The sequence below is a fragment of the Pinus tabuliformis genome, chromosome J, assembly GCF_031772625.1.
Source record: "Pinus tabuliformis cultivar Carrire ecotype Pingquan chromosome J, CPIR1, whole genome shotgun sequence".
Taxonomy (NCBI): Eukaryota; Viridiplantae; Streptophyta; class Pinopsida; order Pinales; family Pinaceae; genus Pinus; species Pinus tabuliformis.
In genome coordinates, this window is record NC_142295.1 from 214,689,885 (window position 1) to 214,703,311 (window position 13,427).

General features: G+C 39.9%; 1 protein-coding gene across 3 annotated transcripts in view; it reads left to right on the plus strand.

The window, feature by feature from the left end:
- CYCH;1 (cyclin H;1) overlaps positions 1–13,427 on the plus strand; it is a 321,281-nt gene that overhangs the window by 166,354 nt on the left and 141,500 nt on the right. For all 3 annotated transcript variants that reach the window (XM_089377498.1, XM_089377500.1, XM_089377499.1), the window contains exons 10-13: positions 4,544–4,602; positions 4,718–4,802; positions 4,941–5,029; positions 5,191–5,265. In XM_089377498.1, coding sequence (XP_089233624.1) covers positions 4,544–4,602; positions 4,718–4,802; positions 4,941–5,029; positions 5,191–5,265 — 308 coding nt within the window. The remainder of the gene's footprint in view (positions 1–4,543; positions 4,603–4,717; positions 4,803–4,940; positions 5,030–5,190; positions 5,266–13,427) is intronic.

Here is a 13,427-nt window from a genome sequence, read left to right on the forward strand (position 1 = left end):
TCTTCACTCCTCCAAGCTCTCCTCTCTTCTCCTCTCCTTTCCTCTCTTCTCTTCTCCTCTCCTCTCTTCTCTTCTCCAACTCTCATAAACTCAAAGTGAGAAAATGAGGAATGAATGGGGGCTTTATTCTTTTCATTCCTCACCCTAAACTCACCCTAACCCACCCCCTCAATGCTAACTTAAGTTAACTTAAAAAAAAAATTAAAAAAAATGATGTATTTTTCCCTTGCCCGCGCGGTTTTGGAGGAAGCGCTCCGAAGCGCTGCGTGAAGCGCACGCTTCCGGGCCCGAAGCGTGGCGCTTCAGAGGCCCGAAGCGCCATCCGAAGCGCGCTTCGGGGCCCACGCTTCCTAAAATCCAGGAAGCGCTTTAAAAAATCCGAATCGCGCTTCGCAGTTTTTGGAATCGCGCTTCCTGGGGCGCTTCCGGAACGCTTCCGTACGGAGCGCGATTCCGGCCTAGGATCCGGGGGGGGCGCTTCCTGCAACGTTGAACCAAACCCTAACTAGTCCAACATGCTAAGGTTGGATTCACTTTCATTTATGTCATACAACTTATCAAAACCAATTTTAAAAATGTGTGTTTTGGTTGAATTCCCACTCTTGGGTGTTATATTTTTTTCCTTTGTTGCTTAGTCAGTATTCTCTAGGAGTAATGGCTCGCCAAATTCATTGTTCTTGGTTCTTGTGTGCAATAATAGAGAGAGGGTGCATTGAACCAATTTGGTTCAAAAGTTGAGTATCTAAATTAATTAGGACAACAACAAGAAATCCATATAGGATAGATATAATATATTGATTATATAAGTGATTGATTGGTATAGAGATTATACAATGAGTCTTGTGATGGTATACAACTAGTTATTAAGGTGAAAGGTTGTGTCCCCTACATTTATTTAGTTAACATTATTTTTTTCTTTGAGAAATTTCTTATACTCTTTGGCTTAGCTACCATGCTATGAGTGTTAGCTTTTGTGGTTACTTTGAAAGAATTTACACCATGATTGGGGTTACTTCATGAGATTTGGGGCACATATTGAATGATCGTCCCCTTGATTGTATGTGATGGTTTGCACATTGGAGATGGTTTACTTAGTGTTTGCTTGACCTCAATTGGGTGCTTGCATGGAATTTTTCCTTTGGTGTTGGGGGATCTTTAATAGCTTAGTGATACATATTGGCCACAGGGAGTAGGTTGATTGCTTAGAAATTGCTCTGCTTTGGAGAAAGAGTGTTTGGTAGTTTGGAGGGGGGCATTGTGTCCTAGACATCATGGGGTAGTTTGGATGGTAGCATGGAGGCTTGGAGTTGACTTGGGGACACCATAGATGTGATAATGTCATGAAGGGGGAGTGGACCTAGTGGAGTACCTGTGTTAGGAGGCTCGTTGGAAGGATTAAAGGCTTTTAGGAGGAGCATTGGACGCTTTTAGTGGAGTTCCTATTGATTTTTGGGTAGCATGGGATGTGCTCGAACTCCAAAATTTTGTGGGGGGCCTAGAACTCATGAGATCTCCAAGACCCAAAAACCGTTTGGTGAAATTCCACCCAGCTTGTGTTTTATTAAAATAATTAATATTTTTAATGGGGTTCTTAAGTCTAAACTTAGGAAAATAAAAATATTAATGGGTATTAATGAAAATATGGGTGAGAAGCTTCTAAGAGACGAGGATCAAGTCTAATTTAATCTTAGCTGTTGATTAGATATTTAATCTCGACTGTTGATTCATCAACAAGAAAAGTATAAGAGGATGCTTGAGGGTCAGTTGGAGATACACCAAGTTGATCAGTCAATTCAATTTTTCTGGGGCGAGGTTTGTTGAGAAAGTTGAACAAGAGATCTGAAGTGCAGTGAGGGTTAGAAGTAAAGATTTGGATCGGAGAGGAAGTTTCGAGCCAAAGAGTACATAGCAGAGAGGCAGTTTGAGCGTTAGGGAGGCAGCATAGAGGCCTACGTAGCCCAGGAGGGGCTCATGCAGTCCAGAGGGACTCTTGTAGTGGCAGTGCAGAGTATTCGTCAGCAATCCGAGATTTTGCTGGAGAAGCGAGGTTCTTAGTCGGGAGGGCTGAGTAGCAGTCTTCATCCAGTAAATCGATCCAGCAGAAGAGGAGACACAGTTCTCTGGAGGCAAGACGCTGGCCCACGCAGTGACTACGTAGGGACTTTGCAGTGTTTGCCGGGAGGGTGATCACTCATTGGATCAACTGTGACTTGGGGAACGAGGTAAACCCTTGAATGTATTTCTTGTTGTCGTGATTTCTCTGTAAGGTTAGCCAGTGTGAGAGGCAACCTATTGTACTCAGATTCTGCTTACTTAATAATACAAAACCTCTATCTGTTGCACCGGTTTTCCCAAGTTGGGTTTTTCCGGGGACGCGTTGTCCAAAAATAACGGTGTCCCTTGTGTTTTTTGTCTCATCTATTGTTTCAGTTTATGATCTGTATGTCAGTGTAGTCTGCAGTAGTGTTTTCATCGCTGTTTATGAAATTAAATAACTTGTTGAATGAAATAACAAGTAGGAGATGCTAAACCAGTGACTGCAGTAGGATTTCTATTTGTAAGATTCAAAATTTTTCACAGTTCCCTTGTATTTGGATACTTTCTTTTGGAAGACATCACCTTGGAGCTTGACTTGTGTACCCATGGAGTGCTCCAAATTTGAGAGCCTATATTTGGCTTTGTAGGTTGCTTGTAAGGGCTAAGGTCCACATATGTATTGTGGTGTCCCTTAACTCTCATATATATTGAGGAAGGGGATATTACCTTCATATTCATTCATTCTTGTTCATCTTGTGTTAAAATGTGACAAGGAGGACAACACTAGTATTACTCTCTTAGTTCTTCATTTATTCTTTATCTCTCTTGTCTTGGAGTTGTCAGGGTTTTTTGGAGTTTCTCGGAGCAACTTGAATACTAAGGATAGGGTTTCATCCCCTGTAGATTTGGATATGAAGGTTTTAAGATGAAACCCTAGGATGTACTTGGTAAAGTGAATGAGAAGAGACATCTTGCCTTTGAGGCAATGCTTGTGTGATGCTAGCTTGTTGGAGCTTCTTGGTGTGAGCTATGGTTTTCATTGTTTTTCTAGATAGTGTTTTGGAGAGCTAGGGGATTCCACTAGCCTTGGGATAAGGCTATGGTGTATATGTGAACTTCATCTTTATGCATATTAATGATGTTTCTAGCTCCCTCTCTACTTTCTTCTGGTACCAAGATCAGAGATGCTCATCTCTCTTCATTAGGGAGATTTTCAGCCATAGATCTCAACCCTTGCATGCCATACCTTGCCTTGGATGAGCAAACTAATTACCTCATACTTCTTTGTTGATCCATCAGATAGGAGCAACAAACTATAGGTGAATTTCTAGAGCGAATTTCTTGAGGGTTTTAATTATTAAGCAGTTTCATAATACAATCTGGGTGCCAAAACTGGCTCACCCAACAGAGAATACTCTCGGCAGTAGTACCTCCCAGTCGGAGACAGATATTCCGGTTGAAACCTCGAATAAACACTCCAGCAACTCCTAGCTCCAATGTGCCCCACGAAAACCCCAGCGTCTGCCTATAGGGACTGCGTTAGCCCTTCCTGGCCCAATGTCAACCCAATAACCCCTGCGTCAACCTCTGGAGGCACTGCGTCAGCCTCTAGAGCCTCTGCGTCAGCCTCTAGAGCCTCTGCGTCATCCACGCTGGCTCTTTGAGGCATTGCGCAGCTCCTAGCTGGCTCTGCATGGGCCCTAGCTGGCTCTGCGTGGCCTCTGGCTGGCCCTGCGTCCCTCTCTCCCGGCTTCTGCGCTAATTCTCCAGGCACCCTCTCTGCTTCTCTGCTTCTGTATTCACTGCCCATCAACTGCAACTCTGATCACTCTTTTGACTTCCTCAGCAAACCCTGCCCCAGAAAATCGAAATCTTGACTCGGTGTGTTCTCCAAGTGACCCTCAAGCCTCCTCTTATATTTTTCTCGTTGACAATTCAATCGCTGAGATTAAGTTCCTAATCAATGGCTAAGATTAATTCTGACTTGATCCATGACTTTTGAACCGTTCTAACATAGTTTTATATTAATTCACATTAATATTTTATTTTCCTTAAGTTTAGACTTAGGGACTCTATTAAAAATATTAATTGTTTTAATATCTCCCAAACTGTTTAGAATCTGCCCAAACCATTTCTGGGTATTGGAGATCTCATGTGCTTTAGCCTCTCCACCAATTTTCGTGTCTAGAGCACATCTGATGCTACCCCAGATCAACAAATTTCTGAAACAATTTAACTTATTTTACCACTTATAAACTCAAAGGTTTGAAGCTTGAGGCTGGAAATTAACTATTGTAAAATTATAGTTGGATAATTATCAATCTTGTAGTTAGATGTGTTGCAAACACATTATATATGATATATATAAGAACATGACATGCCATTAGCCTGCGGGAGTAATAGATATTTTGTGGACTGCAGAGTTAGTTTTATGTATGCAGCTTAATCTCGATCTGTTGGTCTATTTATTAAGGAACATGAAACAATTATAAAATGCTTTTTACAGCTAGCTTTGGCTGCCTTACGGAGACTGAATAAAGAACACAAGGCGTTTGACTTTGACAGGTTCTGAACTGCACTTCAATTTCCCTCTTGATATTGTATTAAAAATTGATATAGCTATTGGATAATTTTGAATTTTGTTGTCCTTGATTTCCATTATCGACTTGTTTTTTTGCAGGTATGTGAAGATTGTTTGCAGCCGACAAAGAAACAGCCATGCGGAGGCTGAGCTTGTTAATTTTCTTAATGAGATTGATGTTATGGTAATATTTCATGCCATACCAGCACAAATCTTTGGAGATGCCCATGCCTAGTGGATCTATCTTTTGTCATGTTAGCACAGAATGGAATTTGGTACAAATTGATTTGTAGTTTGTAAATTTGAATTTCCTTTGTTTCAGGTAAAGGATGCCAAGATCCCTGTAGCCAAAGATATGAGACACATTGACAGAAAACTCAAGCACTGCCGGAATCCAGGTCTTCATGATGAGTATGTTCTTATGTTCTCCAACTTCTTCAATAATAACAAGTACATTGAATCCCCAACATGAATAAATGTGCAGTCTAGAGATACATTATGATATCATATAGGTACTTTTAGTTGGAAGAGTTTTCAGAAACACTATGTAATTGGGGATATCTCTCTGCCAGAAATAAGAAACGTGAGAAGAAGTCAAAACACAAGTCAAAACGGAGTTTCAGTGAAATGCAGTCATCAGCTCCAGTGTATGTTTCTAGTTTCTACAGCTTATATTTCTTAAGTTGCTTGCAGGATTTACATTTTGAAACTATAGCTGACAGTTTCTTCTGAATGAATTGTTTGTTGAAATTGATTTGTTTAGATGATTTGACAATTTTATTGGCGAATTCTTTGCACCATAACTTAAAACTGTGAAATTTTCATTGAAGTAGCACAAAGGCATTTTAAAGGAGGACTCCATAGGCACTGTAGAGTGATAAAAAATTGGCATTTTTCAGAAGAAAGTGAAACAAACAAATATAAAATACAAACCGTCAAGCCTACGAGATGGTCAATCTTCTTCAGAACTTTGTCAAGTTTTGCCTTCTGTTGGTATCATTGATTCACAGACACAACAAAACAGATTTAGTTATTGTTTTAGCATAAAGGAATCAACTGTTCTGAAGACAATGAAATTGAAGTAGCACTAAGGCATTTTAAAAAAGGACTCCATAGGCACTGTAGAGTGATAAAAAATTAGCATCTTTGAGAAGAAAGTGAAACGAACAAATCTAACATACAAACCATCAAGCCTACGAGATGGTCAAGCTTCTTCAGAACTTTGTCAAGTTTTGCCTTCTGTTGGTATTATTGATTCATTGACACAACAAAACAGATTTAGTTATTGTTTTCGCATAAAGGAATCAGCTGTTCTGAAGACACTGCAATTGATCTGATCAACAATACTTCCAACTTGAGATTATTCCATTTAGGTGATAGGTGACAAATCTGTGAAAAAATTATGCTGCAGTGATTGATTTATTTCTCCTACTTATTTACAATAATAAGTTATTTACCGATGCTTCAGTAAATATCAAAATAAATTCAGCTGCAGACTTCACAAATTATGAACTGAGAAAAGAAACACCAGCACATGAACAATCACATTGACACACTTGTTTTTGGACAATAGTCCCTGGAAAAACTCAATGTGGGAAAACCGGTGCAGCAGATCTGAGGCTTTCTATTATTGGCAGTAAATTTCTGAATACAATTTGGATGCCCTAGAGAAATGGCAGTCCACTCGGGGAAAATAGTGAGACTTTTCTCACACTGAATGTGGAGATTTTGCATTGGCCCCAGCTCTTGGATGACCAACTGCACAGTCTCTGCGTGAGCTTAAACAGTCACTGCGTGGCTTCTGCGTGGAGACTCCCTCTGACTGTGTCACCGTGGCTTCTGCTGCGTCTGTTGCTGAGAAATCGAGATTTCATTTGTCAATCACCCACAGTGATTTCTGACACTGATATCTGCTATCCCCCACTAGTTAAGCGTCAGCTTCCTCCAGTTGCTACGCTGCCCCTCCTTGGCACTGCGTTGCCTCTCTGATCCTTCACTATCTTCTCTGAAGTATATTCACTAGAACTGGAAATTACTTCTTTCCAGTACTACCTCTGATCCTCAATGCTTGGTCACTTGTTCGAATTCCTTAGCCAACCTTGCCCTAGGAATATCGAACTGATTGATCAACCCTCTGTGTCTTTCAAATGAACCCCAAGCCTCCTTCTTATACTTTCATGTTGAGACTTCAACGACCGAGATTAACTCTCTAATCAACAGCTACAGCCTACGATTAAAACTTGACTTTATCTGTCTTCTCGAACATTCTCACCCATATCTTGATTAATACTCATTAATATTTTAATTTTCCTAAGTTTAGACTTAGGAACCCCATTAAAAATATTAATTATTTTAATAAAATACAATCTGGGTGGAATTTCACCAAATAGTTTTTGGGTTCTTTAGAACTCATGCGCCTTAGCCTCTCCACCAATTTTCATGGATAGAGCACATCTGATGCTACCAAAAACTAACAAAATCAAGGTGCTTGCAAACAATGTAGAGTAGATACATGAGTGCATCCATAAACAAAAGTTGACAAAACAAATTCATATGCCCTTACCAAATTCCATTTTTTCAATGACATTAGTAAAAATGTTAGAAAAACAATGCTTTTAAAGCCCATTTTGCAATGCCTAATTTTGAGGCCTTGCAAATGAGGTCTTTTGTGCATAGATGTAATTCAATGGGAACTTATATAGTTAGGTGGTCTGAAACTAGCACAAAATGATTGTTTTGAACAAGGCAAGAAGCACTACTATGCAGGTCAGTGTTATCAGAACCGGACCGGAACCAGTGGAACCGGCCAGTCTGGCTGTTTTTGGCCCAAAACTGGTCCGAACTGGTTCTATAACTGAACCAACTGGTTCAGCACAGAACTGGCCTATTTCACTGAATTGGCTGGTTCGGTTCTAATAACGTTGATGCAGGTAGTGATCTTTTTATCTCTCATTTTACATACCGAAGCTTGAGATCACTGCCACCGAAATAAGAAATAATAAGAAGCATTGTAAAAGTTATTCACATAAGAAGATGCCTGATATTTGCTGCTCATTTGTGCACGTTTGCAGCTCAAACTGATCACCCCTAATCATCTGTCGAATGTGATGATTGTGAATGTACAAATGGTTGAAATTCTCCTTTATGCTGCCCATTATCTTATACTTCATTGTTGTCTGTTTATAGCACATCTCTCTGAATTGCACTCCAAATTCAGCTTTCAATTTATTAGGTGTGAAGTGTAACAAAGTGATAAATACATCTGTTTGCATGACATGTATTTGGCCTGGTTTATGTAAAGAATCCAAGCCACCAATAAACTTGATTTCACCTAGGCAATGATGCATGTCAAATTTTCATATTCCAGGCCTTTGGGGCCTGTTTGAACTTATTAAAAACCCTATCCATAAGATGCTTTTACCTGTAAATTTTGTGGCTGATTCGTACAGCCCTGCTTCCCAAGTTGCTACCAAGGAAGCTTTTCTTTATGTTCGTTTTGCAGCTTCTTTAGCCAAATGGTATTGCCATAGACAGAACCAAATTGAGTGTGTTTAGATTTGTTGCAGGAATGGTTGTTTTTAAACTCAGACTGAGAATCAGTTGAGGTTCAACTTGGAATCTGACTCGGACTTGAATTGACTCAGACCGATCTGATCTCAATGACCTAGTTTACTAAAAATACATAAAATACTTAGATTTTAATAATAAAACATATTTTAAAGATTAGAAACCATGATTCCAAACTCTTAGATAAAATTTGTAAAGTCTGCTCATGCATATTCCATGTAAAGATGAATCTATACTATTTTTTCAAAATGGCACCAAGTACAATACATTTTAGTAAGAAAATAAATAATCGATGTGGCTTTAAATGGCCTTTAGGCTTTAGAGCCTGAAAAACACAATACAACCATCTCTTTTTTCCTAGCCTTGTCTTCTTTAAATTTTGCAAGCTGATTTTGCAATTCCAATCTAGTCTGTCCAATTTTTTTTAATGGGGCCATGCATGGGGCAACTTGGCCTCCTCTACCAGCCAAGTGTTCTTTCAAGCTACAAATCCCTTTCCAACCACTTTGCATTTCATGCAATATTTGCAATAAATCTTCTCATCAACAAGATCAGCATGGATCCATGCAGGCTCTTTGACTTTTGGGGCCATGATAAAATTCCAATCTGCAATTTCAAATATGGGATATTGAAGACCCTATTTTAAATTCTTACTCTGCAAAGTTCTGTTGGATAAGGTTGTCATTGATGTCAAGACCCCAACATTGTTGAAGCATGACTTAATATGCCCTAGATAAAAGTGTATGCTGATAGTGATAAAACCCTAGGTGCATGAAAAAGCCCTAATATGCCCTAATATGTCCTAGATGTATGGATGAAGTAATACATGCTGATACCCTAAATGCATGGAGGAATCCCTAGCAATTAGTGGCATGATCATAATAGGGATGTCATGGTGCGCAAAGAGAGATGAGATGGAGCAGAGAAATGTTGGTCCGAAGTATGCATATCTACTATACCCTTATAAATGGGTTCTTGAAGAAAGATCATTGAAGCCTATGATTATTCTAAAGACAGAGTAGCATGTCTTTTAAAATGAGACAACTAAAGAAAGAGCAGAAATAAAGTGTGCCAAGACAAAAGATTAATTAGCATACAAGACCGGGTCCGCACAACAAAAGATTAATTGACATAAACCTTGCAGAAAATTAATTGTTTGAATTACATAAATATTTCAGGTTGGCTTTAATACATGCACAAGTTGGCGGGATCAAATGTCCCAAAGGACATGACCTTTCAAACATGATCGAATGACTATAAATAGAAGCTGGATATCTTCATTTCGGCCATCCAATTTGGTCAAGACAAGAAAAAGTGCAGTACAGGAGCAACTCGAGAAAGCAAAGGAGGATGAAATCTCTGTTGGGCAAATCATATTTTGATTTTTTTTTGTTATTGGAGTTTGGGCTATATTTGTTTAAACCAATGCTTTAAAACTAGGCCATTTTGACTCGAACTCGACTTGGTTGACTTAGCCATACCCCAGCCTGGACCGACTAGGTCATTTGTCCGGTTTGGCAGTCGGTTCGTTATCGGACCAACCGAGCCCGACTTAAACCGGCTGACCTCGGCGGCAGGAAAAAAAGGCAAGCCGGGTGGACTTGAAATCTTTTTTTTTTGTTTAAATTATTTCCTAGCCCCTTTACCCCTCCCCCACGCCTATAATGGTGACCCAACCTCCTCATATTTCGTCACAACTATCTCATTGCATTTGTGTGAGCATTTGCGAGCAATTGGAGTTGGTTTTTGGAGCAACATTGAAGATTTCTGATTCCAATCTAGAGTCTGAGCCAAATGATGTTGCCTTGTCTAGCAGTAGCGACCAGTGTTTTGAAAACCGGTCGGCTCAGAATCGACTCGGCCAAGTTGGTTCGAGTTGATGCCCAAAAAATTGATTCGGCCATGGAAACGGTTTGGTCGGTCGGGTTAATACCGAGCCGACCGAGTTGTCTTAACCTGGACGACTCGACCGAGCCCACAATAACTCGGTCGAGTTAGAGACAGCGACCCATGAAACCCATAAACAATGATTTAAAAAAAAAGAAGGTTTTTTTGGGGGACTCCAAACCAGTTTTTAGTTTGCCTATTTGGTCTTTGGGGTCCATTCCCCTCTCCTAAACCCTATTTAACCCACCCAAACCCTCACAGCCATCTCATGCATTTGAGTGAGGATTTCAGTGAGAGTTTGTGAGGAGTTGTTGAGTTTGTTTTTGGAGCAGCAGTGAGGAGTCTTGGGCAGCCATTTGGAGCAACATTTGCCATTGAGGAGTTGGTTTTTTGGAGCAAGCTTGAGGAGGTAGTTTGTGCCTGGAGGTATTTTTTTTCACTTGTAAAAATCTATTTTTTCTTATTAAATTTTATGTGCAAATCTGGAAAATCCTAAAGAGTGTTTTTTGTGAAAGAAATGAACATTGAATCAATGTTATTTTTTTTTCATTTTTTTTTTTTTTTTCATTTTTAGATTTTTTGCTTTCATTTCCAAGTCAAAAAATGGCACCTAGAGTGAAAGATGTTGCTTGGTCATATGTTGAAATGGTTGATAGTCAAATGCATTGCAAATTTTGCCATAGGAAAATTAAGGAAGGTCCTGGGGGCATTAATAGATTATAGGCTGAAACAACACTTGGCGGGGATTAGAGGCCAAATTACTCCATGTACCTCACCAGAAATTGGGGAGATCAGGAAGGATTTGTTAGCCAGCTTTGAGAAGTTTAAAGAAGATAAAGCTAGGCAAAAAGAGTTAGAGGCCGAATTTGGGAGGAAGAGGAATATACAAAAAATGATGGCTACCAACTCCCATTTTGATTTTGAGGGTTCTTCCTCTATCCCTTGTACTGATGCATCCAACCCCTTCCGATACGTTCCTCCTTTTGAGTCTATTCAAGAAAAGGGAAAGGATAAAATGAAAAGGGTGATATGAATATCAAAAGTTATTTCACTCCCTCCTCTCCATCAGATGCACATGGTCCTCAAGCTAGTAGAAGTCATATGCAGCCCACTTTAGATGACCATTGGAAGAAAGAATTGAGGGAGACTGCATGTGATTACATAGCTAGATGGTGGTATGATGCTGATATCCCCTTCAATGCTTCCCGTTCACCATATTATGAGCCTTGGTTTGATGCCATACATGCTGCTGGAAAAGGCTTCAAAGGCCCTACTATGCATGAGCTAAGGGGGTATCATTTGCAGAAAGAAATTTTCTCCATTAACGAGTATTTGAAAGATTTCAAGGACTCGGGCAAGAATAGGATAAACCATCATGTCAGATGGATGGACTGGTCAAAGAAACCGTACCATCATAAACTTTCTTATCCTCTGCCCACAGGGAACCATGTTTCTAAAATCAGTTGATGCATCTGATAAGGTAAAAGATGGGCAATTGTTGTTTCAGCTATTGGATGAGGTTGTTGAGGAGGTGGGGGTGGCTAATGTTGTTCAAGTCATCACAGATAATGCCTCTAACTATGTTCTTGCTGGTAAACTGTTAGAGGGAAAACACAAAACCATCTTTTGGACACCATGTGTTGCACATTGCATAGACCTCATGCTTGAGGATATTGGCAAATTAGATTGGGTAAAAAAAACTGTAGATCATGCCAAAAGCATAACAAAATTTATCTACAATCATTCATGGATTTTGAGCTTGATGAGGAAACACACAGGGGGTAGGGATATTATTAGGCTTGCCATCACTAGATTTGCTACTCATTTTTTGACATTGCATTCTATGCTTTCACAACATAGAAACTTGCAAAAGATGTTTTCCAGTGAAGAATGGAGTCAAAGCCAGTGGTCTCAGAAACTGGAAGGCAAAGAATTGAAAAAGAAAGTTAATGAAGAAATATTTTGGAGAAAGGCAGCAGAGATTGTGAAGCTTGCTGAGCCACTGGTTAAGGTGTTGCGGTTGGTGGATGGGGAAAGATTGGCTATGGGCTTCATTTATGAGGCTATGGATCAAGCAAAGGAGCAAATAAAGAGGGCATACAAGGATAAAGTGGCTAAGTATGGGCCCATTTGGGCAATCATTGATGAAAGATGGAACAATCAACTCCATCGCCCTATACATGCAGTTGGGTATTTTTTGAACCCACGGTATCATTATAAAGCTAAGGCGACAGGAGCTTTGAGGGGGGAGGTTAGAGATGGATTGATTGACTGCATTGATCGCATGATCCCATTGGAGTGTGATCAGCTGGAGATACACTGACAGGTCACAACCTTTAGCAATGCCTCAGGTATCTTTGGGAAGAACCTAGCAAAGATTGCAAGAGAAGCAGATGAGCCAGGTAAACAAAAATTTCAATTTTCAAATTCTTTATACTTATATTGTTAAATCGTTTATAATTTGAAAGTTGGATATAATTTGCAATTTTGTTGAGCTAACTCATTACACTCCTATGTTTTTTGTAGCACAATGGTGGGAGGCTTTTGGTGGCCATTGTCCTAAATTGTAGAAGTTTGCAATTTGTATTTTGAGTCAAACTTGCAGTGCTACTGGGTGTGAGCGCAATTGGTCTGGCTTTGAGAGGATTCACACAAAGAAGAGAAACTGTTTGGATCAAAAACGGTTAAATGATCTAGTATATGTCCAATACAACCTTCGGCTCAGATGCAACCAATTGCTGAACAAAAGCCCTGATTCAGATCCCATTGTGTTGGAAGACATTGATCCAACATCAGATTGGGTACTGGAGAGTCATCTAGCAGAGTTTTCTTTTGATGAGGATATGGATAATGAATTACAGAGGATAACATCACTCGAACATAATGTTCAGTTGAAAGTAGATCCTGATCCACTTGTACCAGCCTCAGCCTCAAAGCCAACAAGTCTTCCAGTTGCAGGCGCTTCCTCTGCTCAGCCATGATAGAAGCGCATATCTCGTCTATCTCAGCTTGCAGCTGTTGCACAACCTGCTAGTGCTACTGCTACCACTTCTACAGTTGGAATTGGAGATGATGATGAGGAGGAGCCATGGGGCCCCATGTCTGACTCTGATGATGATCCAGAGATTGATCCACATGATCTCGGCTCCTATGGTAGTAGCCAGTAGTACTGGTCACAATTTACTTTTGTTGTAGAGGCCATTTCTAGCCTCCTTGGTTATGTGTTTTTGTTTTGATCTCTATATCATGATCATGTATGTATTGGACAGTGCACTAGGTGCCATTTTGATATAATGGATATATTCATGAGCCTACTTTGATCATATGTAGGCTTCTATCTATATTCTAACGCTGT